Consider the following 25,563-nt stretch of genomic DNA (forward strand, 5'->3'; position numbering starts at 1 on the left):
ACACAACAGAGCCCCAAATCTGATTGGATGTCTGATTTAGTTATCGGAGCATCCAGTTGATAATCATGGACGTCCAAACGGAATAGTCCGCCAGCTTGGATCCATGGCACAATGAAATATTTGAATGCAGCTTCTGACTAAGTGTCATAATGGAAGGTTGATCAGTGGGGGCTCATTATGATGTCACAGTTAATGCGATCTTCCTAATGATCGGCTTCATCTTGAGTTTGTTAGAAGGCCTCTGCTTGATGCATTAGGAACTAGTTGATTAACATTGTTTGTGCCATTGTTATTTGCCCATAAAATATTTCCAAGAGGAGATAATAAGAAATTTAATTGCAATCTTTTTTTTTGTCAATTAATATTTTTCATCCATCAGTGTTAATTAGAGAGTGTTTCACAATAACATGTGAACCTGTTTTTAATGTTTTATGTAAATAATCTTCATCTCTCACTCGTTTGAGTTTATTATTTAAAATGAATCCGACAATGAAGTGCACCGATTGACACATAATCCTGACCCACATCACAAGAGCATGAAAGTCATTCCGACCCTATTTTGCCTTCTGTGTGTCACTCTTAGACTGAGTACAGAGTATTGTCCGTCCTACTACAATTAAATTTCCCAATACTTGTGAATTTGCATTTGGCAGACTTTGTTGGAAGGAGTGATTCATGTTTGGGTTAAATTACCAGGATATTCCCTAGGGCTTGCAATTCTCGTCTTTCGTTCATTATCTGTTCAAGTACTTCGTTGAAAGAGAAAATATGCTATCGAAACATAAATGACGTCATGTGCTCCTGTCAAGCTGATTGAAGGACATGGTATTGTATTATTCTTACATGCAGTGAATCTTTATTGTTTCTGTTTCAAATGGGACAGGGACGGTGGAGTAGCCTAGTGGTTAAAGTGTCTGCTCAGCATGGGTTTGATTCTTCATATGGGTACATTGTATGAAGCCCATTTCTGGTGTTCCCTGCCGTAATAATGCTGGAATATTGCTAAAAGTGGTGAAAAACCTCACTCATTCACTCTCACTCACTCACTCACTCACTCACTCACTCACTCACTCACTCACTCACTCCAAATGGCACAGTGGTAAAGGGTGTAATTTTTGTGTGCAGAGTTGTGTCCCTTAGCCATTCCCAGATTGTTGAATTGCCCTGATTTCAGTCTATCTATTTTTATGTGTTTTTACTAAAGAGATTAATGTCTATGATATGCTTCACTATGAAAATTCATCTGTCTGTCAGTAATAATATTTTGTTCGAACCATATCTCTAAAAGTAATTGGTATTCTTTCATGACAATTTGCACACACATAGACCAGGTTGTCAACTGGACCCTTCTGCTATTTAGGGATTTTTCGAATTTGTATTTTTTCCGTTTCCATGGCGACAAGTATAACTTTGATTCTGTTCATAATTATTACAAAGTTCTGAATCCCAATTCCATGGTATTGTTTTGATGGCTCAATAACTACTCTTGTATACGGACAGACAGATTAGATAGAAATTATCTCATCACGTTGGACTTATTGTAACAGTCAAAAGATTTGTTCTTTCGAATTTGTGAGGGCCTAGGGGGATTTGTCATCTTCTGATGACGGTTGTTTCCAGAGAATAAAGAAACCTATATTTGATATTTCTTCATGTAATATTAACACACATATCAACCTTGTTTAACTAATTATGTGATTTAGCGATATTACTCTTCTACATGTATTATTTATTGCTTTTCTCGGGGGGGGGGTGTCCATTTGTGAAGCAGAATTAACAGGCTCACCTCAAATAGTAATTTCACAATTGTCTCACCAGCAAGAGGTAGACCTTAGTATCTCTTGCTGATAAGAAAATTCTGAAATATAGACTTTTTGTAATTTCCATGGAAACATTAGGACCAGGATAGACAAGGCCACTTGTCAGTGAGCCTGACACTAGTGAAAGACTAGCGGGACTAGTGCTTTAAATTCCTCTCCAACTCTAGTTAGTTAACATAAACCATGAGTTCGAATGAGCTGGGGACTAGTTGGATATGACCAATGGTGTCCAACCCAGAAAGAGGTTTCAGAATCTTATTAACAATAGTGTCCATTACCAGTATTTATCTTGAATCTTTTTGATATTATATCTCAAAATTTGCACAGAAGAATATGTCTCTTTATGTTTTCAGAATGCATTTTGGGTTGTATTATCATAAAACAGCATTAAATAGTTCACTCCAGACCAATAGAATTGGGAATCCTTGGAAAGAAAGAAATATTCAAAACTAAAGAGCTTCTCAACATATTTAATTTCATGTTTCATTTGACAATTATACTGAACCAAAATTGTAGGGATCATGAATACTTATATATCACTACAGAAATATCCTGAAAAATATTCCTGCTCCCAAACTTGTTTTGTTTAGAATATATATTTTACTGAAATATATTCAACAATATTAACTATATGATATTGCTGAAAGAAATGGAGTCATAATGTCAACAATACTTTCTTTTACTTACAGCTGAAATAGATGACAAGAGATTATACAAGAGCAGGCCAAAGATCACTGGAAACTTTATAGATTCCACTGTCGTGCTGAAAGCTGGTGACAACTTTACTCTGCTGTGTGAGGGAGACTTTCCCCTGGAGTGGCATGTGACTGCCCCGGGCCCACAAGAGAGGGTGAGTGAGGGAATAGAGTCGTATGCTTGTACCATGCTTGGAAATACTACTTCTATGATGATGGAGGCATGTGAACGTCCCATGCCAACAAAACAGACACTCCGAGAAATAATGTTATCTTATTTAAAATTATATACAGTATAATACAGTTATAACGAACTCAAAGGGACCTCTATTCTCAGTTAGTAATAGGGCCGGTCGGGTAGCCTAGTGGTTAAAGCGTTCGCTCTTCACGCCGAAGACCCGGGTTCAATTCCCGACATGGGTACAATGTGTGAAGCCCATTTGTGGTGTCCCCCGTCGTGATATTGCTGGAATATTGCTAAAAGCGGCGTAAAACCTCACTCACTCACTCACTCAGTTAGTAATAACCATAGTTTGTTATATGCATATATGCAACAAATGTCTGAGACTAAAAAATAAGTTTGTTATGTCGGTCAATTTGTTACAAGTGTGTTCGTTTTAAACATAGTTTACTGTATCTACAAAATAAAAAAGATAAAATCCAAATGAGGCCAGAACAAGCCTTAATTTCAGAGCTGAGGCAATCTAGACTTGCCAAATCTTTCTAGGCTTAAGTTGGACTCCTTTTTTATTTTTTTCTCTCTGGTCTGGAAGACAGACTAGTATTTCAGTCATTATGGCTGATACCCTATCATACCAATTAAAGTCTTATTAGGCATAATGATTCCACATTCTTGACACAGTTGTCCTGTACTGCAACTGATAACTAATATGACAAGAGCACAGGCAGTCTGTTGTGTTGTGTTGTGGTGAAGGTGTGATGGATTGTGAAATGTCCTGAGGTTGTAGACAGAGATGAATGGCAGACACTGTCGGCCTGAATGGTGGACGTCTCTTCTTGTTTCATTGATAGGCTCATTCTGTTGACTTGATGAAATAGTTGTCGATATTCTATTATGAATAACTCGCAGGTTCACCGACACAGACCACCATGCTAAACATGCAACTACCTGACCAATCACAGAATTACCGTATATGACTGTAGATAACCTGAATTTTAAGGACCAGAAAAAGATTCCGTAGAAAGGGGTCGGCTTATGTATGGGTTACACTTTCATCAAACTCTTTTTTTCTGTTGGTTAAAAACTGCATCGTAGCGAATCATGTGAATGAACAACGCTTTAACAAACTTTGTCAATAAAAATGTGAAATTTGCTATTAAACATTATTAGATATGATGATTAACCATTTCGATTGTATTTCTGGTTGTGCTAGGCATTGTTTTATATGCAGGGATAAAGATTGCCATGCGAATTGTCTCGTTAACTAAGCCGGAAATAGCAATCAAAATAATGAACAATAACCCCGCTCAACCCACCATATACACCACCAACTGCATTAAGACCACCAAACATACACACAGTCACACACCACCAAACACACACACAGTCACACATCACCAAACACACACACAGTCACACACCACCAAACACACACACAGTCACACACCACCAAACACACACACAGTCACACACCACCAAACACACACACAGTCACACATCACCAAACACACACACAGTCACACACCACCAAACACACACACAGTCACACACCACCAAACACACACACAGTCACACATCACCAAGCACACACACAGTCACACATCACCAAACACACACACAGTCACACACCACCAAACACACACACAGTCACACACCACCAAACACACACACAGTCACACATCACCAAGCACACACACAGTCACACATCACCAAACACACACACAGTCACACATCACCAAACATCACTTATCAAGCCTATGCTTGTCGTAAGAGGCGACTAGTGGGATCGGGTGGTCAGGCTTGCTGACTTGGTTGATGCATGTCATCGTATCCCAAATGCAGGTTCAATGTTCATGATATCAATCACTGGATTGTCTGGTCCAGACTCGATTACTTACAGGCCGCCGTCATAAGGCTGGAATATTGCTGAGTGAGGCGTTAGACAACAAACAAATGAACAACCTTATCAAGCACCACTTCCATCAAACATGTAATTTGTTCTGGATTTCAGATTGACAGTGGTGTTGCGAAGATGGAAGTCTCTACTGGCGGCACTAACAAGACGGCATCTCGTCTCACCCTGACCAATGCGCAGTACTACGACACCGGCAGCTACAGCTGCTACTACCAGGCGGACCAACGCAAGGTCCGGGATGACTCCGCCGTCTACATTTTTGTCAAAGGTAAGAGTGAGTCAGTGAATATTGTCAGCAGCATTCTGGCTGTCACGGCTGCCTGTAATACACCAAGAATGGCCAGGCAGACCAGTGGTCGATAGCATGAACACCAACAATCCATGATATCGGGAGTCAGTCAGGTCACAATGCAACCCCCCCGAATCCCATATGGGGCAAGAGCAAAAAGGCTTTCAGTTTACTATTAGGTATTTGCTTTTTGCATTGCATGTTTTTACAAATCTATTTTGTAAATGACCATCTGTTTACAACTTAAAACGAAACAACAATTTTTCAAGTGGATCTTTAAGGGAAGGGAAATAAGATTTTCAAACTTTACACGCTAATCCTGCACTAGACAAAAGGTGCATCTCGAGTCATGGATCTGTGACATCACATGTGATGCGTTCATGAGCATCAGTCCATGCAACTTAACAGTATGTTCGTTTGTGTTCGATCCAATGTAATATCTCTTGAATATGAATAATTCTTAACCAACATGTATGGTATTCCGGTTTCTTTTGGTGGTGTGTATATGGTCTCCAGAAAACACCCTGATAGTGGTATTTGTAGAACAGCTGGCATATGGCAATACATTGTTTGAAATATGCACCTGCATGTGGCAGGTAGATCTTGTGTTTGTATGGGTCCTTATCGCCTTCAGTTAATTCCCTTGTCAGTCTATTTGTCACTAGGGGCAGTCAGGTAGTCTAGTGGTTAAAGCGATCGCTCGTGACGCCAAAGACCCTGGTTTGATTTCCGACATGGGAACAATGTGTAAAGCCCATTTCTGGTGTCCCCCGCCGTGATATTGCTGGAATATTGCTAAAAGCGACATAAAACCATACTCACTCACTCACTATTTGTCACTATGAGCTGCAGTTTGTTAGATGAATTCCTGAAGAATTTAGTACGGGCGTGCAGCTTCCAAAGTCTGTTGGTCCTGATGGCAGTGCAGCAAACACTGAGGCAATATTTAACCCATCACATTGTGTTTCAGATTCACAACATGCACTGGTACCGAACCAGAGGATGGGCTACCCGATTCCTGTGCGTGTACGACACTACCGCAGTGCCATCATCCCTTGCCTCGTCACAGATCCCTCCATCAACGTCACACTCATCAAACAAATGGCCAACGAAGTTGTAGACAGCCGCAGTGATGTCACTTACGACCCCAAAGTTGGCTTTACTCTCCATTACCCGAATTATTACTTTGGTGGATTGTTCTCCTGTGAAGTTGAGAATTACACTGACTCTATTCAAGTAGCCCTGCTTTATAGCAGTAAGTGTGGTTAAAGTCATCGGATTCCCCTCCCTGTGACTGCCTCCATTACGCATGTGAAGTTACATTGACGTGAGGCTTAAAAAATACAAGAATTGGTTCTCAGGCAATGGGTTTTGAAAATATAGTGCGGGCAGGCGGTGATGTTCAAGCTAGTTTGTAACCAAATTTTGTTTACAATAAATTTGGCGAAACCATGTTGGATTTGAGCATTGTAGCATTTCACTGCCGTGATCATGTGTTCTGAGACGCGGAATATGTGAAGATTTGTTATTTTTTTGAAAATGGAAATAAAAACGAAACATGCAACAGACTTTATGATGATGTGGGCGGTGCTTGAGAACCAAGACTATTATTTTTTAGCCTTATTTCAGCCATTTTGAGACTAGAACATGTTAGTGTTTTGTATTTCATTAAGATTCTGTCAACATTGGTTAGGAAAATAACTAGAACGATCACGGAATTTTATTTCAAACTACAGTAAACTATGGTTATTACAACCTCAAAGTGACCACTGATTTTCGTTTGCGACATATGTTGTTCATTATAGGCATTTCGACTGTCAGACATCTCGGAACAAGTCACATGACCACATCATGTTACTCAATACATAACAAAAGTGTGCACTGTCTTTGTACTATGCTTTTTTATCTCATAAATGACATAAAATACTTAACATAAATAAATAAATGTTCTAAATATATTTTTGATACAGCTTCATTGACAAGTCGCAAGAGTGACTTGCCATCAGTCAGGAAATCTGTTTTTGCTGTTTTACTTTGAACATTGGTTGAAAGACGGATCTGGGCCCAGTTCCAGCGCTACGACTGTCATAAGTCTATGTTAAAGTATGGGAGTTACAATCATCTTAGCGCTACGATCGTCTTTGTGGAACAGGGCCCACGTCATGTGTTGTCACAATGTCATCAATGTTTTCAAACAGTTCAATGATACGCCACAGCGACTATTGCCTAATCACTGTTTTATAATTGTTAATTGAGGGTGTAAACTGAGGGCAAGGTGTCAGTATTTAATCCATTTGATCACTTGCCTTCAATCGTTTATTGCCACTTTGAACAGCTGCGTGTGGCCGTGGATGTTTTGATAGGCTGACTGATGACACGTGAGCAGCTCAGATTAACAGTTTGTTATAAACATAAACATTGTTGTTGACAGAGTACACATGGGACCACGAAATGAGTTCGCTATACATTATTTCATTGTAAGCGTCTTCATTATATCCTTCAGTTTTTTATGATAAAATGTACAGAAAATGTCCAGGACCAAAGGAAACAGTTTCTTACAGCGATCTGTTATAATTATGTTCGTTCTGAGCGTAGTGTACTGTAGGTGGAGAATATTAAAAAAAATTGTTTTGATTTTGAAAGGGAATGTTTAATATTAACAGGGGAGCTACACTGATGTTACAATGATATCATGGGGCACAGGTGGCCCAGTCGTCTGTGATTCGCTGTGCAGAGTTGCGTCCCTTGGGCATGCCAGAAACCTAGGATTGTGGGTTCGAATCCCGGTTTGCCCCGATTATGTTTCTAGGTTTGTCAGCACCATACCCGTGCTTGTGGGTTTCACCGAAGTGGTAAACGTCTGAGACCTGCCTCACTTCCGGCTTTCCTCCCACACTGAGTTGACACGCCGTGATATAACTGGAATACTGTTAAAAGCTGCGTTAAACCCAACTCACTCACTTACTCACTTACAATGATATCATGTTTCTCTTTGACAGATTCACCCTCTACTCCATATCCCTTCATTGAAATCAGTCCGCCACGCACACGGATTTGGGCTGGGGAATCTTTCACACTCACCTGTAAAGTGAACGTTGATAGAGGTCACGTGATTTTCATCGAATGGTTGTTTAAAATGAAAGGGGTGAGTTTCCTTATCAGAGAATTGAGATTACCCACTGCTGTTTATGAGCTAAGGTAAAGTGTCCCAGTGGTCTAAGGTGTTTATATTCGGGGTAGAATAGGTCTTCAGTAACCCATGCTTGCCATAAGGGGAGACTATGCTTGTCGTAAGAGGCGACTAACGGGATCGGGTGGTCAGGCTCGCTGACTTGGTTGATGCATGTCATCGTATCCAAATTGCATGGATTGATGCTCATAATGTCAGTTACTGGATTGTCTCGTCCAGACGCATTATTTACAGACCACCTTCATATACCGCAGCCGGAATATTGCTGAGTGGGGTGTTGGACAACAAACAAACAAACAATCATAGGTGTTGCCATTGGCTGTGTAGGATTGCGTCCCTTGGCCACAGCAGGATACACTGGTCATTTGTCATTTGATTGTAATCCTTGTTCAGTCGAAAGCATTCTCCAAAGCGTTATTAGCTATTTAACATCTTCACAGCCTGCATTACTGAGGACTTTCGTTAAGCTGATAGACTGTGATAATTCTAGGAGAGTATTTTGGAGTGGGATGAGACATTTCTTTTTGTAATGTATAAGAGCTAAATTTCTTTTTCAGACATTCAAAGGTGCTCAGTTAGTATTTTTAAATAAATGAAATTAAGAAACTATATTCTTTGGACACCTGTCTGCAAAAAAATTTCTGATCTATATTTTTAACCTTTTTCTATCTCCCATGATGCATTTCTCCCTTCTTTTTCGATCCTGGTGAGGAAAATAGTTTCCAGCTTTCCTCAACACATCTCTTTCATCACCATGGTCGCTACCGTAAACAATAGGGCAAGCACCACAACAATCCCGCCCATCCCGACCCTGTGCGATCTGATCAACATTCCCTGCACCCTCGTTCTCTTACTTATCACCTGGTGGATAAGATGTTCTATAACAGAGGATACTGTTGTTTTTTGGGGGGAAAGCAAAGTTTATCTGTCTCTCTAATGAACAAGATTCCACATAAATGATGGAACTGTCAGGCCCCTTGTGCAAACATGCAAGCAATTGTTTTCACCATTGGACCCACACACCGTGTGTTGCGATTGCAGGAGAACATGTTCTAAAACCAGACGTCTACAATGTTGCCATCTTAGTGAGATGGATTTCAAGCCTTACCTTCACAAGTGTCAGAAGAGATCGGTAGACCGGCATTCTAAATGTACAGGAAAAGATTCGGAACATGGACCATCGTCAGTGAAGAAACTGTAGAACAGTGCTACACACGGTCTCTGTACCACCTCGTCCTCTGTCTCTTCAAAACCTGTGCCGATTACTTATACATTATGCCGATCCATTTTCTATCAAGTAAGATACCCTTTCCCACTTGTTTCTCACAGCTGATCTTCCCGCCTCTGTCACGACCATGCCCTGTGTATGTGAGGTGCAATCTACTGACGCATCGCTGTTCATCTCAACGAGGAATGTAGTATTATCATCGGAAATAAACCTTGACCTTCAGCTTAGAGCACCTCTCCTCCCCTGTCTCCAACCAGGGAGATTGCGGCACCCTACTGGTTGCTGATGACAACACTACTCCCTCCTTCCGTCAGATCTTCCCTCTAGGAGATCCGACAACTAGCCATGGATGGTCACAAGAACCTAGCCCAGTCGCAGGACAAGTTGGTAGATCGACGATCAACAGACATCGGTAGATCGCTCTAGTACAGGGCGTCAACAGTCCTCTACAGATCAACTCTAGAGATCACTATACATCGTCAGATCACCAGCTCTCGGGGGATCGTCAAATCGACAGTTAGATGGATCTACATGCATCACCCAATCTAAATGTCCTGAGGGATCAAAGGATCGAAACGTCAACAGGTTGATAGATCGACATTACTCGTCTAATGGACATCAATGGATTATCAACTATCGACAGATCAACGTCATTTTGAGGATCGCCAATGATTCACCTTATCAATACCATTCAGGAGTTGGACAGCTATCAACAGGTTGACAGATCAACAGTTCGACATTCACAGATTGACACCATTCGGGAGAGGGGCGGTCGGGTAGCCCAGTGGTTTAAGCGTTCGCTCGTTACGCCAAAGACCCGGGTTCGATTCCCGACATGGGTACAATGTGTGAAGCCTATTTCTGGTGTCCCCAGCCGTGATATTGCTGGAATATTACTAAAAGCGGCGTAAAACTATACTCACTCACTCACTCACCATTCGGGAGATCGAAAGCCATCAACATGTCGATTGTTCGACAGTCATCCACAGGTCTACACCACTTGGGTGATCAACATGTTGCCATAGCAACAGCTCAACATGCCTCAACTAATCATTATTAATCAGAGGATCGCCAGGTGTCCTCCGATGCGCATCACACTTCTACTAAAGCTCTGTACAACAACAAGTGTAAGGCTTTTGAAAGCTATTGTTCTGCTTGAGATATATCATCTCCGTCCACAACAAATAAGTGAATACCTTTGACATTTACATACTACCAAGAAGTTGAAAGGCTCCACTTTAGCTACCTGTTTGGCTGCTATTGGTTCTGTCATTGCCCTGACTATGGGTTTCAAGGTCTCTACTGTTGCGGAGCTTCAGACATTGATCAGTCATCTCCGTTTAGACCTCTGACATAGGATCTCAACATCATTCTCCATCATCTGGCATCGGCAGAGTATGAACCTTTGGAGGAAAAAGACCTTGAGGTGACGTTTATAAAGATCCTCTTAATTGCTTTGGCTACAGCAGCTCGCATCAGTGAGATCCATGCCTTAAATGTAAACGGTGTCCAGTTTGAATAACATACCCATGGCAAAGTCTTTTTGGGATTATGTTGGGACTTCATTGCTAAGTACCAACTTCCTTGGCAACCAGGCTGGCTGTTTCACCATCCTGCCGCTCTCCTCGATATCGAGACCAGATGAAGATCTTTCATTATGTCCTGTCAGAGCCTTGAGAGTCTGCTTGAGGGCATCTGAAACCTTGCACCGTTCCCGCATGCTTTTTTTTTGTATCCTAATATCGATAGCTGCAAATTTAGGATGCGTTCTGTTATTTTGAAAGCTTTGTGGGATTACCACCTCCGGTAGCCTCCAACCCACATGAGACAAGTGCTTCAACCATGGCGTTACAGAGTGACTGCACTTCATCCACCTTCTTGCAGGGAGGCTAATTGAGATCAGATACGGTGTTTGCGTCCCACTGTCTTCGAGACATCTCAAAGATTAATGTCCAGGGACTCCATCAGTTGGGTCCACTCGTGATGGCCTAGACTAACATATAGTCTCTGAAATGAACATATCGTACAGAAAAAACAGTTGTTCAGTTATCTTAATAAAAATATAATAAAAAGGGAGCCCAGCGTTTCTCTTCATTTTCAGATACTGCAGTAATCTAGACTTGCCAAACATTTTAGACTTGCATGGGCTGTAGTTGATATATTTGTATCAGGGTCTGTAAGACAGACTAGTGATGGCCCAGCAAATGACAGCAGCTCGTCAGCCCCGATGAGGACACCTGCGTGCTAGAGCCCTGTGTCGCATATTTTGTACATACATCAATAAATACAACAATCTATTTTATTGTTTATGTTCTTTTTTCCCGGGTTCCCACCCAACCATCCACTGATCACAGTTACACCAACCTGTAGGCTCAGTCACATGATCAGATCGCACCGGGTCAGGACGGGCAGGATTGCAGTGGTGCGTGACCAATTGTTTATGGTAGCGACCTTGTGAGAAAAGGGATGTGCTGAGGTGAGATGATTTTTGAAGCTGGAAGCTTTGTTCTCGGATGTTTCCACACCAGGATCAAAGAGTGAGGGAAAAATGCATAGTGTGAGATAGGATAAGTATACATATACAATTTATTGTAAAATTTTCAAATTTTCAGTAAAGATAGGATTGATTATTTTTTTAGAAAACAATCCCGCCTCCCATCCTCCAAAATCAAATGTTTGCTCCCTAAATTAAGTTTTGAACTTTTCTACTATATGTTCAATCAATTTCTGTAGGTGAAGTCAAACTACTACATAATGAAGCCACGCAAGAATCCGATAAGGACTTCCAACTACATGTACGATGAAGTCTCAACCCAGATAAAGCTGTTTGATGTCGGTATAGATGATCAGGGCGTGTACACCTGCCAAACTGAGACCAATCACCTCACTAAGTCAGTCTCAAAAATACTGTATGTCTATGGTAAGTGTTGCATCACAAGCAGTGATGATGATCGTGTCTATTTTTCACCATATCTTCTGTAAAGAACTCAACAGTTGCTCACCAGAATTTGAAGGAGGTCCAATCCCATTTGACCCCCATCTATCCCAGTTACACAATTAAATGATCAGTTGCAAAGAATTTAAAAATCCCTCAATATATGACAATAGGGACTGGCAAAGAACATTCTATCCAAATTTGAAATTTTGAATTTGTTTCAATTTTGATTGAAAAACATTTGAGGTTTTACTTTAGCCTAATGAAACACCAGAAGTGTTTAATCATCAGAAAAAAAGAGAGGAGTTTGGAGATATGTGCTTCTAAAAGATAACCAGGTGATGAATCGGAACATGATTGCAGTCATTTGGTCTTGAGTATACAGTGGTTCTCCTATAACCTATGTAATCTCATTCAATTATGAATGGGGCAGTCGGGTAGCCTAGTGGGTAAAGCGTTCGCTCGTCATGCCGAAGACCCAGGTTCTATTCCTTACATGGGTACAATGTGTTAAGCCCATTTCTGGTGTCCTTTGCTTTATATTGCTGGAATATTGCTAAAAGTAGCGTAAAACCAAACTCACTCACTCACTCACTATTATGAATGATCCGTATTAAAATCATTACACTAACAATGAGTGCTAACATGATGTCACGTTGTGTAAGAATATTGATGAATTCTGTATGGCTTCTGTTGTCGTCTGCTCCAACAGAGAAATCCGAAGTGTATCTGATGCCAGAGAAAGACGTGGTTGAGACAACTCTTGGAAGTCAAATGGCAGTGATCCGGATGGACATGAACGCATTCCCAAAGCCTGATTTATACTGGTATTTCAACGGACATCTTATCACCAATGAAAGCAACTTCAAGCAGTAGTAAGTTCTTCAATCATCAGTGTTGTTTTTATTGACAAATTACCCAAATATTGTTCGTTGATCATGTTGATTCCCTTGATTATTATTAAAAAAAATTTATCGCTGATCTTTTGAAATAGATGATATTAAAGGTGGTACATAAAACATGACTCTGAGGTTTGGGTTAAAAAAATAAGACTGAGCAAGACGAGGGTTTTCTCTTAACTCGTGTTTTACATTTTCAACTTAAACCGAGGAGGAGTTTTAACAGTCTTATGAACTGTCTAACTGCAAGATTTACCAGAAAGAATATATAAACATCAGGATACCTTTAAGTGCAACAATACAGTAGTCGCGGTACAAAACAAATTCAATGACAGCGGGCGATAGAAAGACTATGTGCAGCACGGAGACAACAGTAATCAGTGACATGTAAAATTGAAGACCCTTTCATCCCCTGCCCCAGCATCTCAGTGGGAAAACAGTTGGGTTAAATACTAAACATGATATGTGTGGTTGCATGTTCGATTCACGTCATGGTTTTTTTATATGAAACAATCGTCAAAAAGCAACATTAGATGCCTATTAAAAGGATGTTTATACATCTGTGGTGATGTAAGACTCTTCAGTTAAGTTTGAAAGTTAGGAGCCCTGGGCATGAATAGAAGCAGCTGAGTGTGCAGGCTTGTCACTATATGAAAAATCCTTAAGAACAATCGGACTATGTATCTATTGGTATATGTATCAAGATAGCTACGTGATAAATCGCAAAGTACAATGAAGAGTGGTTTATTTCACGATAAAACATTGTTCTATCATGACATCATTTCTAGAGATTCGAACATGGGCTTGCAACATGATGACATTGTAAATTGGCGCCCCTCGGTGTTAAATCTTGCCGCAGTGTTTTATTGTACGATAAATGACTTCCACTCGTTGTTAATTCTAAAATAACTACTTCCAGGTAGTTCAGAGATTGAAGCATTTGCTCGACATGCTGATAACCCAGATTCATGGCCAATCATGGTGTCCTGATATTTATCCACTGGATGATTATTTGTAGGGCTGGGACGGGTAACTGGGGTACTCGGGTCGGGTGGGTAATGAGTAGGACCCGGGTACCCACAGGACTATCCGGACCCGTGGTTAGTCACATGATATATTGTTTAAAGACAAAAATTATCTAGAACTCTACACTATCACTAATGTTCACAGTTCTTTCTGACAACTACGCCCATTCCTTCTGACTTTTATATGTTTGAATGAAAATAAAACTTCAGTCAACTTCAGTGTATACACCAGATTGTTTTATACGCGTTTCTAAACACATTTTGCCAGGACTACGGTCAAACTTTTCTCAATCAGACAGTTTGTACCTACCTTATAAGACCTACAGCGGGTATCCGGGTAGGGTCGGGTAATAGGGGGCTGGGTACCCGGGTAGTAAATTTGGACTCGTCCCAGCCCAAATTATTAGCTCAATGTATCCGTTGCAGTTATGTATTTAGGATTCCAAACTGAGAGCCCTTGGCAGGCAAATTGGTAAAAATTTGTTATTTTGTTCAAAATATGAGCTTTTTTTAAGTAATTATTTTCCTAATTTCTGAGGAGTTTCAACAGTACAAATTTAACATTGCTTTTAATGCAATAATGTCCGATTAAGCATTAAAGCATCTTCCTATATGTTGGTCCTATTATCAGTGAAATATATACAAGACAGCTTTACAAAGCTGTAACATTAGTTATAGCTATGACAGCATGAATTGGGAAATATTTAATGCCAATTCCTATTCCAGTTTGTAGTGGCATTTAGCTCCAGACTTGGGGCTGAATATCAGCCTCTGTGCAGGCCGGTCTAGATATAGATAAATCTCTTGAGTTGTCAGCTGCAAATCTCAGCTCACTTGAAACTGATTATAGATTATAGATTAGCTGGTCGACACTAATAAGATTTGCTGAATATACTTTCAGAAACAGCAATGATAAAAATATAAAATATGGCTACCAGTCTGACCAGTCACCGTCAAGGCTCATGCGCACGTGATCGCGTGATCGCGAGAATTTCATGTTGACATAGAATCGTCAAACAAAAACAAATATGACTTTTAACGAGTCAAAGTATGTCATTTATGATATATGTATCCATTCTCTGTCAACTAAAGTTCGTTTCAAGGCGTCAATAGCGGTATTCTGACCGTGGTTGCTGTTAATAACGGTGAGTTGTGCGATCTTCCGATCGCTTCACACACGATTTCGCCGAAATTAATAAAAACAATATGTATAAGGAATTTTGTCATGAGTTGCATAATTGAAGGGAAGTAACTCTTCCAGTAAGAAGCTGGTTTCAGTTATACGGAAATTCGTTTATACGGACGAATTGTGAAATGACGCAAGTGTCCGTATAAACGAGGCACGACTGTATCCCTCTTTTATTTTTCAGTCAATCCAAGGATGAAGCAGCCTTGAAGATTTTCTTTCCGTCGTCAGTGCATAATGGGAACTACACTCTCCATGCAGTAACTGTTGATATGAACGTCACAGCCAGTGTCATTCTGCAAGTATATGGTAAGTAGACACATTCTTTTGGGCCCAGCATCACATGGTGATCTGGTGTCCATTATTATCTGGGTCATATTATTGTTTTAAACAAGAATCAAATGATAGATCCCTTATTACTGACCGCGTCTGTGGTCCAGTGGTAGAGCGTCCACCAAAAGAGGGGAGGTCTGGGGTTCGATCCCGTCATATCATTAGACGTTAAAAGATGTCTGGCACTCTGGCATTATGGAGCTAAAACAAGGACTGGTTGGCTCGTTGGAGTCAGTATACTATGTCTGAGTCGGGTATTCATGATAAGACCGCCTCCGTAGTCTAGTGGTAGAACGTCCGCCCGGAGAGCAGAAGGTCCGGAGTTCGATCCCAAGCCGCCTCATACCAAAAGTCGTTAAAAGATGGTACTTGTTGTTAGCCTGTCTGGTGCTCGGCATTAAGGGGCTAAAACAAGGACTGGTCAGCTCGGAGTCAGTATACTGTGTCTGAGTGGGATATTCATGTTAAACTGTGGCATGGTATCTAAGTGAGCTAGCACTATAAATTGGCATCAGTCCGGACTAGTACAATCAGCCACACAAACTATGCACGTACATGCACGTCGCTATATAAGTGCAATAATCTTGGACGCGACGTTAAACCCCATTTCACCTCACCTATTCATGATAAACTGCGGTATGGTATCTCAGTTGGCTAGCATTATAATTCGACATCAGTCCAGACTACTACAAGCACACACACACACACACACACACACACACACACACACACACACACACACACACACACACACACCACACACACACTTGGACACAATGTCAAACCCCATTTCACCTCACCTCTGTTACTTCAGGGCCACTCACAGCAACCCTCTCAGCTAATCCCGACTACAAGTTGTTCACAACGGGGGAGAAGTACAGCCTTGTGTGTCAGACGTGTGGCTACCCCACCGGGAACATCACATGGTACTATCAGGACTGCAACTCCACCTCATGTACAGTCCAGGAGGACAACTGGATGCTCATACAGCAGAAAAACTTATCCATGTACAGCACCATACCTGTCGTGAAAAACGTGACTGGTATCTATCGTTGTGATGTCAAAAATGACATTGGTGGTGAACACAAGGATTTCAAGTTCATTGTTACAGGTAGGTCACTTTTAATATTTTGGGGAAGTTTTGATAAGAGAGAGTAATTACCTTCAGATAAATGATAATAAAACAGTAAGGATGTAAAGGGGGGGTCAGGTAGCTTAGTGGTTAAAGCGTTCGCTTGTCATGCCGAAGACCTGAGTATGATTCCCGACATGGGTACAATGTGTGAGGCCCAATTCTGGTGTTCCCCGCCGTGATATTCCTATAATGTTGCTAAAAGCAGTGTAAAACCAAACTCTCACACTCATTCACTCTTGTTGTAAAACTTGGCAAGATGTCTTGGAATTGATCATTGTTCTTCCAGGAATTATTGTTGAGCAGTGTTTGGTCATTGGGTCAATCTTATAGGCCTTACTCTCAGGAAAGCATGACCCATTATGCTACAGCACTATTTCCATAAGGGCAATGTTTTATTGAGTCATGTGGACACCTTTTATGTCTGTCGATCCTCAGACCAAGTTCCCAGCAAATCTGGCATCAAGATCACCTCTAGCAGAGACAAGGTCGTCAAGGGAGACGATCTGAAACTTGAATGCATAGCCAGTATCTGGATCTACCGAAAAATAAGCTTTCCCTGGATGCCTTCAGCTTTGGCGTTGTACAATAACAGCGTGTTGGTGGATAACACAACAGACACAACTCCTCTTAACACAACTATTGTGTTAAACACTTCTACAACAGATGTACCTGTGTCCACTGAGAGCCCAAGGATACAGATTTTTGAATCAAGGTACTGTATATCGCCGTCTATAAAGCGACCTCTGTACAAGCCTTTAAAATCGATGCTAATTTATATACCTCGTCTATAAAGCCACCTCTGTACAAGCCTTTAAAATCGATGCTAATTTATATACCTCGTCTATAAAGCCACCTCTGTACAAGCCTTTAAAATCGATGCTAATTTACTTACCTCGTCTATAAAGCGACCTCTGTACAAGCCTTTAAAATCGATGCCAATTTATATACCTTGTCTATAAAGCCACCTCTGTACAAGCCTTTAAAATCGATGCTAATTTATATACCTCGTCTATAAAGCCACCTCTGTACAAGCCTTTAAAATCAATGCTAATTTACTTACCTCGTCTATAAAGCCACCTCTGTACAAGCCTTTAAAATCAATGCTAATTTATATACCTCGTCTATAAAGTGACCTCTGTACAAGCCTTTAAAATCAATGCTAATTTATATACCTCGTCTATAAAGCCACCTCTGTACAAGCCTTTAAAATTGATGCTAATTTATATACCTCGTCTATAAAGCCTATCAGAATGAAGCAGGTCACCAGCGCATATACAATCCCTACATTTGCAATAAAAATGTGTTTGTCATCTGCAGAAAAAACTTACATCGTTTCCCTTCAGCTAATTCAGGGAAACGAACAGATCATAACAATAAAACTTGGTCAATATAAATTTTAAAGTTGAGATAAAAAACACTAGACATGATTATTTACTGATTAAATTGTATTTCCTGTTCTGATAGGCATTGTTTCATATGCAGAGATCTAAGATTACCGTGTGTATTTTCTCGTAAACTAAGCCAGAAGTAGCAATCAGCTGTACACATGTTTCTCGGAATCTACTGGTGATTTGGTTAATATTTATTTTATTATTTGGTTGATAATTACCCAATAATATAACTTTAAAGAATTTATATACAATCATCGAAAGAATTGAATCAACCGCACACACAAGACAGCAACATTCATCAAGTTCTAAGATGGATGAAGATTTTTTGATTTTTTTGACAAAACCAATTCCAAGGGGCACACCTGACCATCTTTATAAGTGCTATGTGGCACGCTTGGAAACATATCCATCCCTGTATAAGAAAATTGAAACTGATTCCATGGCATTTGACTGACTACCATTACCTGATTGGCTGATAATATTTGTTAGTTTGTTTCATAATGTTTAACGCCGCACTCAGCAATATTCCAGCTGTATAATGGTAAATATTCTGGACCAGACAATCAAGTGATTGACATCATGAGCTTGATATACGCAATTGGAATACAATGACGTTCATCAACCATGTCAGCAAGCCTGACCACCCAATCTCGTTATTTGCCTCTTACGACAAGCACAGTTGATCTTTACAGCAAGCATGGGTTGCCGAAAACCCCGGTTCTTCATGGGTATAGAATGGGGGGGCTCTTGTTTCATTATTGTGCTGATTTCATATTGATGTCTACATTTTATGTTTTAGATAAGATATTTATTTATTACCGTATTCGACGTAATAAGCGCCCCGCTCTAATTGCTGATATATCGGCTGGTGAACAATCACAATAAGCACTCCTTCTGATTGATCAATGTACACAAGACTTATTTATTCGCGTATAATACGCACTCGTGTGTTATATACATTCTTAATTATGGGCAATTAAATTCTGGATAAATGTATCTGTCGCATATAAACATTTCAGTGTGTCAGCATAAACCACGAAATATATCTTTCAACTCTCTTTTTACTACCAAAATAATATTCTAATAAGAGCCCCCCTATTTCTAATTTTGAGAGCGCCCAGGGCGTTTATTACGTCAAATACGGTATTTATAATAATTGACCAGTGGAGTTTATGGAGTTCTAAATAGGAAACGATGAGCATACATTTCTTAAATCTGCATAAATTCTTAAATACCAGTCAACCCATGAGTATGATGTAGGTGGATTTTCAGTATGTCCTGTAGTATCTGTCGCTACAAGGTTGCTCAAAGTGATTACAAGTCTTAATCACTGAATGACTTTTTAGAAGGTGGGCTAGATGTGAGAATCAGTATAAAGCTTTCTAGCATCATCTCAAAATTGATAAGGTACAAATTATACGCTTGATCTGACTGCTGACCTTGACATTGGTTTAGGACGGAGTACTCCTTTGTGAGAACAATCGTGTTCCATTCACTTCTGCCGGAGGATGAGGGACTCTACTTCTGCAATGGGACCAACTTTACATCAAGTGTTACTGCTGACGTATATAATCTGTCTCTGTTGCGTGAGTATCTTCTTGTGCCACAGAAAGTCTCTATGTTGCTATCTATGTAGTGTTCATGATTGTTTGTTTGTTTATTTGTTGTTTAACGCCGCACTGAGCAATATTCCAGCTATATGACGGCGGTCTGTAAATAATTGATTCTGGACCAGACAATCCAGTGATTGCCATCATGTGCATTGATCCACACAATTGGGATACGACAACATGCATCAACCAAGTCAGGAAGCCTGACCACCCGATCCCGTTAGTCGCCTCTTATGACAAGCATATAGTCGCCTTTTGCAGCTGAATTGGTTGCTGAAGACCTATTCTACCTCAGATCTTCACGGGTCTAGTGTTAATGAAGCCAGCTTGGTCAGTCTTACAGTTTAACATGTATGCACAATTTTTTTGTTTGGAATGTTTTAATTTGCAGTCGGCAAAATAATAAAATGTAGTTTTTATGGTATTATTATCTTTCACTTTTTCATATTTGTAGAGCTGGCGGATCTGTAAGCCAATTAAAAAACTGTCTTGCCTAGCAAAAATATATTGTCAGACATATTGCCCCTATTTGGAATTCTTGCCTCACCGATGTGTGTTTGTGTGACCTCACCGGTGTGTGTTTGTGTGTACTCACTGGTGTCTGTTTGTGATTCAGCCATCAAGCCCCCAGCCCTGCTGGATCATACGTCGGGGGAGTTCAGCATCAAGCAGATGTCATCCTTCTTCCTGGATTGTGCCTTCGATGGCTTCCCCAAACCCCATGTCTCCTGGTATAAGGACAGCGTCAAGATCAAGGCTAACAACACCCTCAACATCACCTTTACATCCTTCCAGAAGTACGTTGAACTCTGGGTCTGGATAAAAAGTGTCAGCCATTTGATATTCTGGTCAGGGAAGGGGAAGATGATTTGTTTAACACCCTACCGTAAATATTTATGCTGGACATGCCAAATGTCCTAAAATAACCTTTGTTGTGAAGAAATAAATTGTACATCTTCTTTCACCGAAAAAAATATTGCGTGTATTCAAGAAGCACTATGGTGATCATAATTCCCTTACTTAACATTAACTTACAACTGTCGTAACTCTACGATTGCTTTGTGGAACGGGGCCCAGGTCTTTGTAGCCATGGCAACATTTAGCATAGGTGTGTGACTGTCTGTCTGTTACACCATTCAGTTTCAATTCCTTCTATTTCAGGGGTCTGTTCCACAAGGCGATCGAAGCGCTAAGGTGATCGTAACTCCCATACTTTAACATAGATTTACGACTGTCGTAACTCTACAATCGCCTGTGTGGAACGGGGCCCAGGGCCTTGTAGCCATGGCAACAATCAATCAAGTTTTGGGGTCATGTTACACTGTTCTGTTCATGTTGTAGTGCTCGGCTGACCATTGAGGAGGTAACCAAGATCCATGCAGGGTATTACTACTGCGAAGGGGAAAACTATGGAGGGAAAATCCAGAGTTCCAACATCACTCTGCATGTTGGACGTAAGTTACTGCTTATGATAAATATAGTTGGGCCACGGGTGGCCCAGTTGTGTGAGGCCCCGCAATTCGCTGTGCAGAGTTGCGTCCCTTGGGCACACCAGAAACCTATGATTGTTGGTTCGAATCCCGGTTCTCCCCGATTATGTTTCTAGATTTGTCAGCACCATACCCGTGCTCGTGGGTTTCACGGAAGTGGTAAACGTCTGAGATGTGCATCCCTTCGGGCTTTCCTCCCACATTAAGCTGACACGCTGTGATATAACTGGAATACTTTTAAAAGCCGCATTAAACTCAACTCACTCACTCACTCACTTATGATGAATATCAACTGTAGTCTCTGTTATGTGAGGCGAGCTAAAATTGAGTTTAATGTTGCGTTCAAGATTATTCATAGCAACATGCATGCACATGTGTGTGTGTGGCTGCTTGTACTACTTCAGGTTGTAGTGCAAGTCTACTGAGGTACCATGCTGAGGCTTAACATGGATACCCCCTTCATACAATATACAGACTCCGAGCCGACCTTGTTTTGTCTCCTTAATGCCAGGTGCCAGGCAGGGTAACAACAAGTACCATCTTTCAACATTTCTTGTTATCATACAACCAGGGATTAAATGATGTCCAATAAGTACAATGCTTAGTACAAACCGGTTTTGTTATATAACAAATATCATGTTCGTGTCCGTAAAATTTTGTACAAAATTGCCAAGCCTATCATTATTTGTTTTTCAAGAGCCAACATTGGCTGGTTTTACTGGAATGCATGTCGGAATCGTTGTTGGTGTGGCGGTCGTCATCGTGATTATCCTCATCATTGCCATCATTAAAGTCAGGAGTATGAAGGCCGGATATGTAAGTATAAATTAAGGAAGAGTATCAAATGGTTCAATAAAAATTATCTAACATGATCTTTGCCATTTATAAACATTACTAATAACATAGTTTATTACTTATGAATCTAATGGAAAGGGAGGTAACTTTTAATAGTACATTCTTCTTACGCGGTGGGGCGGTGGGTAGCTTAGTGGTTAATGTTTTGACTTTTCATGCCGAAGACCCAGGTTCGATTCCCCACATGGATGGGTACAATGTGTGAAGCCCATATTCCAGTATCCCCTGCCGTGATATTGCTGGAACATTGCTGAAAAAGCATTCACTCTTATGCCATTCTATCTGGGGAAGCAGTGTATGTGTGATCATACAAATATTGCCGTAGGCCTAGTTTATTCTATTCAATATTTGACCCCATAGTGCTTTTTTGTTGTCATCTTTAAGTTAAGGTAGACATTGTTCTTTTTGTGCATTGATGTATGATAAATATTTGTCAGTAAAAACAATTGCTATGTTAAATCCGTGGTAAGTATTTGTCGGTATACGACATTGCTCTGTTAGATCCGTTGTACATATTTATCAGTATACGACATTGCTCTGTGAGATGTATGGTAAATATGTATCAGTATACAACATTGCTCTGTTAGATCCGTGGTAAATGTTTATCAGTTTACGACATTGCTCTGTGAGATGCGAGGTTAATATTTGTCAGTATACAACATTGCTCTGTTAGATCCGTGGTAAATATTTTTCAGTATACGACATTGCTCTGTGAGATGCATGGTAAATATTTGTCATTATACGACATTGCTCTGTGAGATGCATGGTAAATATTTGTCAGTATATAACACATCGCCTGTTTGCAGCACAAGGAGTTGGAGCAGTGCCTGATGCAACCCAAGGGAGACTACAACCCAGACCTGCCCATAGACGAGCAGACAGCCTGTCTCCCCTATGACCCCAAATGGGAATTTCCTAAAGACAGACTTCGACTTGGTACGTCGGTTGTCGTATTGTGAAATCTCTTTATGGTGGGGGCAGAGGGTAGCCCAGTGGCTACCCTCTGGATGCCAAGTTATTTTCTCACAAACATTTTCATGAGACCTGAAAAGTGAACGTTGTGCTTAAATTGTGCAGAGATGTACAATATTAAATTTCCTATCTGATGGTATAAATTTAACTGCAAATGTTAAGCCAGTTTGAAAAGAAAACACTGCTAAGAGTTGTCTGAGATTTTGTAATGCATTTAAAACAGCAAATTTCTTCCATTTTTATCTTATCCTACACAGAGAAAAATACTGTGCGACATTTTGTTATCTAGCAGCTTTTCAAAAACTGTGAGCGAACAAAATACTTCTTAATATCTGAACGACATAAATATATACTAATGTTGAACCATTATTAAAGGAGCCTTAATTAGCTTTATCACCAAATGTAATGAATTACTAAAAACTTAACACCATGCTGGTTCTATGTCTGTGACAACGTACGTCTGAGAAAGACGACATTGGTTTTTTTATTACTATGCAGTCAAGTCCCGTTAATCCGACATGGTTGGTTGCATATGATTATGTCAGATTAACAAGTATGTCGGATAAACGAAATTGAGTAGTATCAACGTTCGTTAAAACCATAGTCTGGAATGGAAGTCGCAAGTTTGAAACTGGTACCACAAAGCTTGAGATTCATCTCGCATCAAAACATGGGCTGTGTACTCGCAGGCAAATGACGTACGCTGATCACTGTGTCGGATTAACGAGATTGATTAATGAGTGATATCGGTAATTTGTTGCAAATTAGGTGTGTCGGAGTCTGAGTGCGAGAATGTCCGCTTAACCGGTCTAAATAGCACTGATTTAATCAGTTCCAATCATAAGTGTCGGATAAAGCTGATTGTCGGATTAACGAGACTTGACTGTACATCTCACCTAATTTTCATTTATGGAATGGAAAATCTCAATGTGTAAAACAGAATATGATGTTTTTTCTATACAAAATAAAACAACTTTTTTTGACAAAATGGCGTGTTCAGTGACATCAGTACACAGGATTTTACGAGGGGACTTTCATTGATTTAGGAATCATATACACATAATGTTTAAACTTATCCTACTTCACACTATGCATTTCTTCCTTCTTCTTTCAATCCTTATGTGTAACCAGCTTCTTTTGGATGATCTTGAGGACATTGAACTAACAAGAAGCCCCTTTGTTTAGATTAGGGGTTAATACGAGGTTCTGTGTAACATATGGTGGGAAATGATCTCACTGGGATTTATCTGGACCTGCTCAGAGGCCAATATTCAGCCCAAAATCTGCAGCAAATGTCAGTACAAATTCCCAAATTGGTTTTACCAATCTCCCAATTTATGTTCAGCAAAAGGTTTTATGATATACGGTCTCCGGTTGTAATGTCCGGCTAATACTTTTTTCAAAAATGTCTTTTGGCAAATTTTAAAATGTCTGGTTGGCCCTATTTCAAATTGGACATTTTACAGCCACAGTCGGACAAGTCCGGCGCACAGACCAGTTTCCAGGTCCCTAGCTAGCAAAAACTAATGTTATGGCTTTGTTGAGGTGACTCATTGTGTATGGGTTTCACCAAAGTGGTTATTGGAGGTAGTCCTGCGTCACTGTGGGCTTTTCTCCTACCGCTTAATGACATGACCTGATATGACTGAAGTACTGTGCACACAGCTCACTCACTCACTCACTCACTCATGTCCACACAGGTATGATCCTTGGTCAGGGAGCTTTTGGTCGGGTGATGAAGGCCGAGGCTATCGGTATCATGGATTGTGAAGATGTGTCTATCGTGGCAGTCAAGATGGTCAAAGGTAGGAGCTTAATTGTTTAAAGGCAATGGAAACTCACATAGTAATATTTCTTCTTTCTTTGATGTATAATGCTGCACTCAGCAGTATTCAAGCCATGTGACAGCAGTCAAATAATTGAGTCTGGACCACACAATCCAGTGATTGACATCACGAGCATGGATGTCACACAATTGGGATACAATGACATGCATCAACCAAGTCAGCGAATCTGACCATCCAATCCCTTAGTCGCCTCTTACGACAAGCATAGTCTCATGGGTTGCTGAAGACCTATTCTTACCAGGATCTTCTCGAGAAAAATTTGAATGTATGTGTGTCTTCAGTGTTGTCAGGCTGTTCCTCACTCTAGCTTTGTTTATGTAGAATGTCTGTCTCCATCAATAGTATCAATAACTTCCCACATAATTTCTCTTATGATGAGTGTGATTTGGTAAATGTCTCCAAGTCTGATACAGTATACAAGTTGCTGATTGGGACTGTAGCACTCATGAAACTTCACCAAGGCAAAGGTGCCATTAAGGAAGTAGGATTTCCCTTGTTTGGGGCGATGACGTAATCGATAAGTAACGTCAGCGTGAGTGAGTAAGGTTTTACACTGCTTTTAGCAAT

At 40.4% G+C, this 25,563-nt stretch overlaps 1 protein-coding gene across 1 annotated transcript in view; it reads left to right on the forward strand.

Moving 5' to 3' along the window:
• Positions 1–25,563, forward strand: part of LOC139450156 (vascular endothelial growth factor receptor 1-like) — an 89,283-nt gene that overhangs the window by 45,497 nt on the left and 18,223 nt on the right. The window contains exons 2-16 of the mRNA XM_071231824.1: positions 2,510–2,670; positions 4,708–4,879; positions 5,871–6,155; positions 7,900–8,045; positions 12,052–12,238; positions 12,966–13,128; positions 15,548–15,672; positions 16,511–16,807; positions 17,267–17,543; positions 19,678–19,808; positions 20,449–20,629; positions 21,174–21,286; positions 22,020–22,138; positions 22,984–23,113; positions 24,850–24,954. Coding sequence (XP_071087925.1) covers positions 2,510–2,670; positions 4,708–4,879; positions 5,871–6,155; positions 7,900–8,045; positions 12,052–12,238; positions 12,966–13,128; positions 15,548–15,672; positions 16,511–16,807; positions 17,267–17,543; positions 19,678–19,808; positions 20,449–20,629; positions 21,174–21,286; positions 22,020–22,138; positions 22,984–23,113; positions 24,850–24,954 — 2,592 coding nt within the window. The remainder of the gene's footprint in view (positions 1–2,509; positions 2,671–4,707; positions 4,880–5,870; positions 6,156–7,899; positions 8,046–12,051; positions 12,239–12,965; positions 13,129–15,547; positions 15,673–16,510; positions 16,808–17,266; positions 17,544–19,677; positions 19,809–20,448; positions 20,630–21,173; positions 21,287–22,019; positions 22,139–22,983; positions 23,114–24,849; positions 24,955–25,563) is intronic.

This window comes from Haliotis cracherodii, unplaced genomic scaffold (assembly GCF_022045235.1).
Source record: "Haliotis cracherodii isolate W230 unplaced genomic scaffold, xgHalCrac1.p SCAF_8, whole genome shotgun sequence".
Lineage (NCBI taxonomy): Eukaryota > Metazoa > Mollusca > Gastropoda > Lepetellida > Haliotidae > Haliotis > Haliotis cracherodii.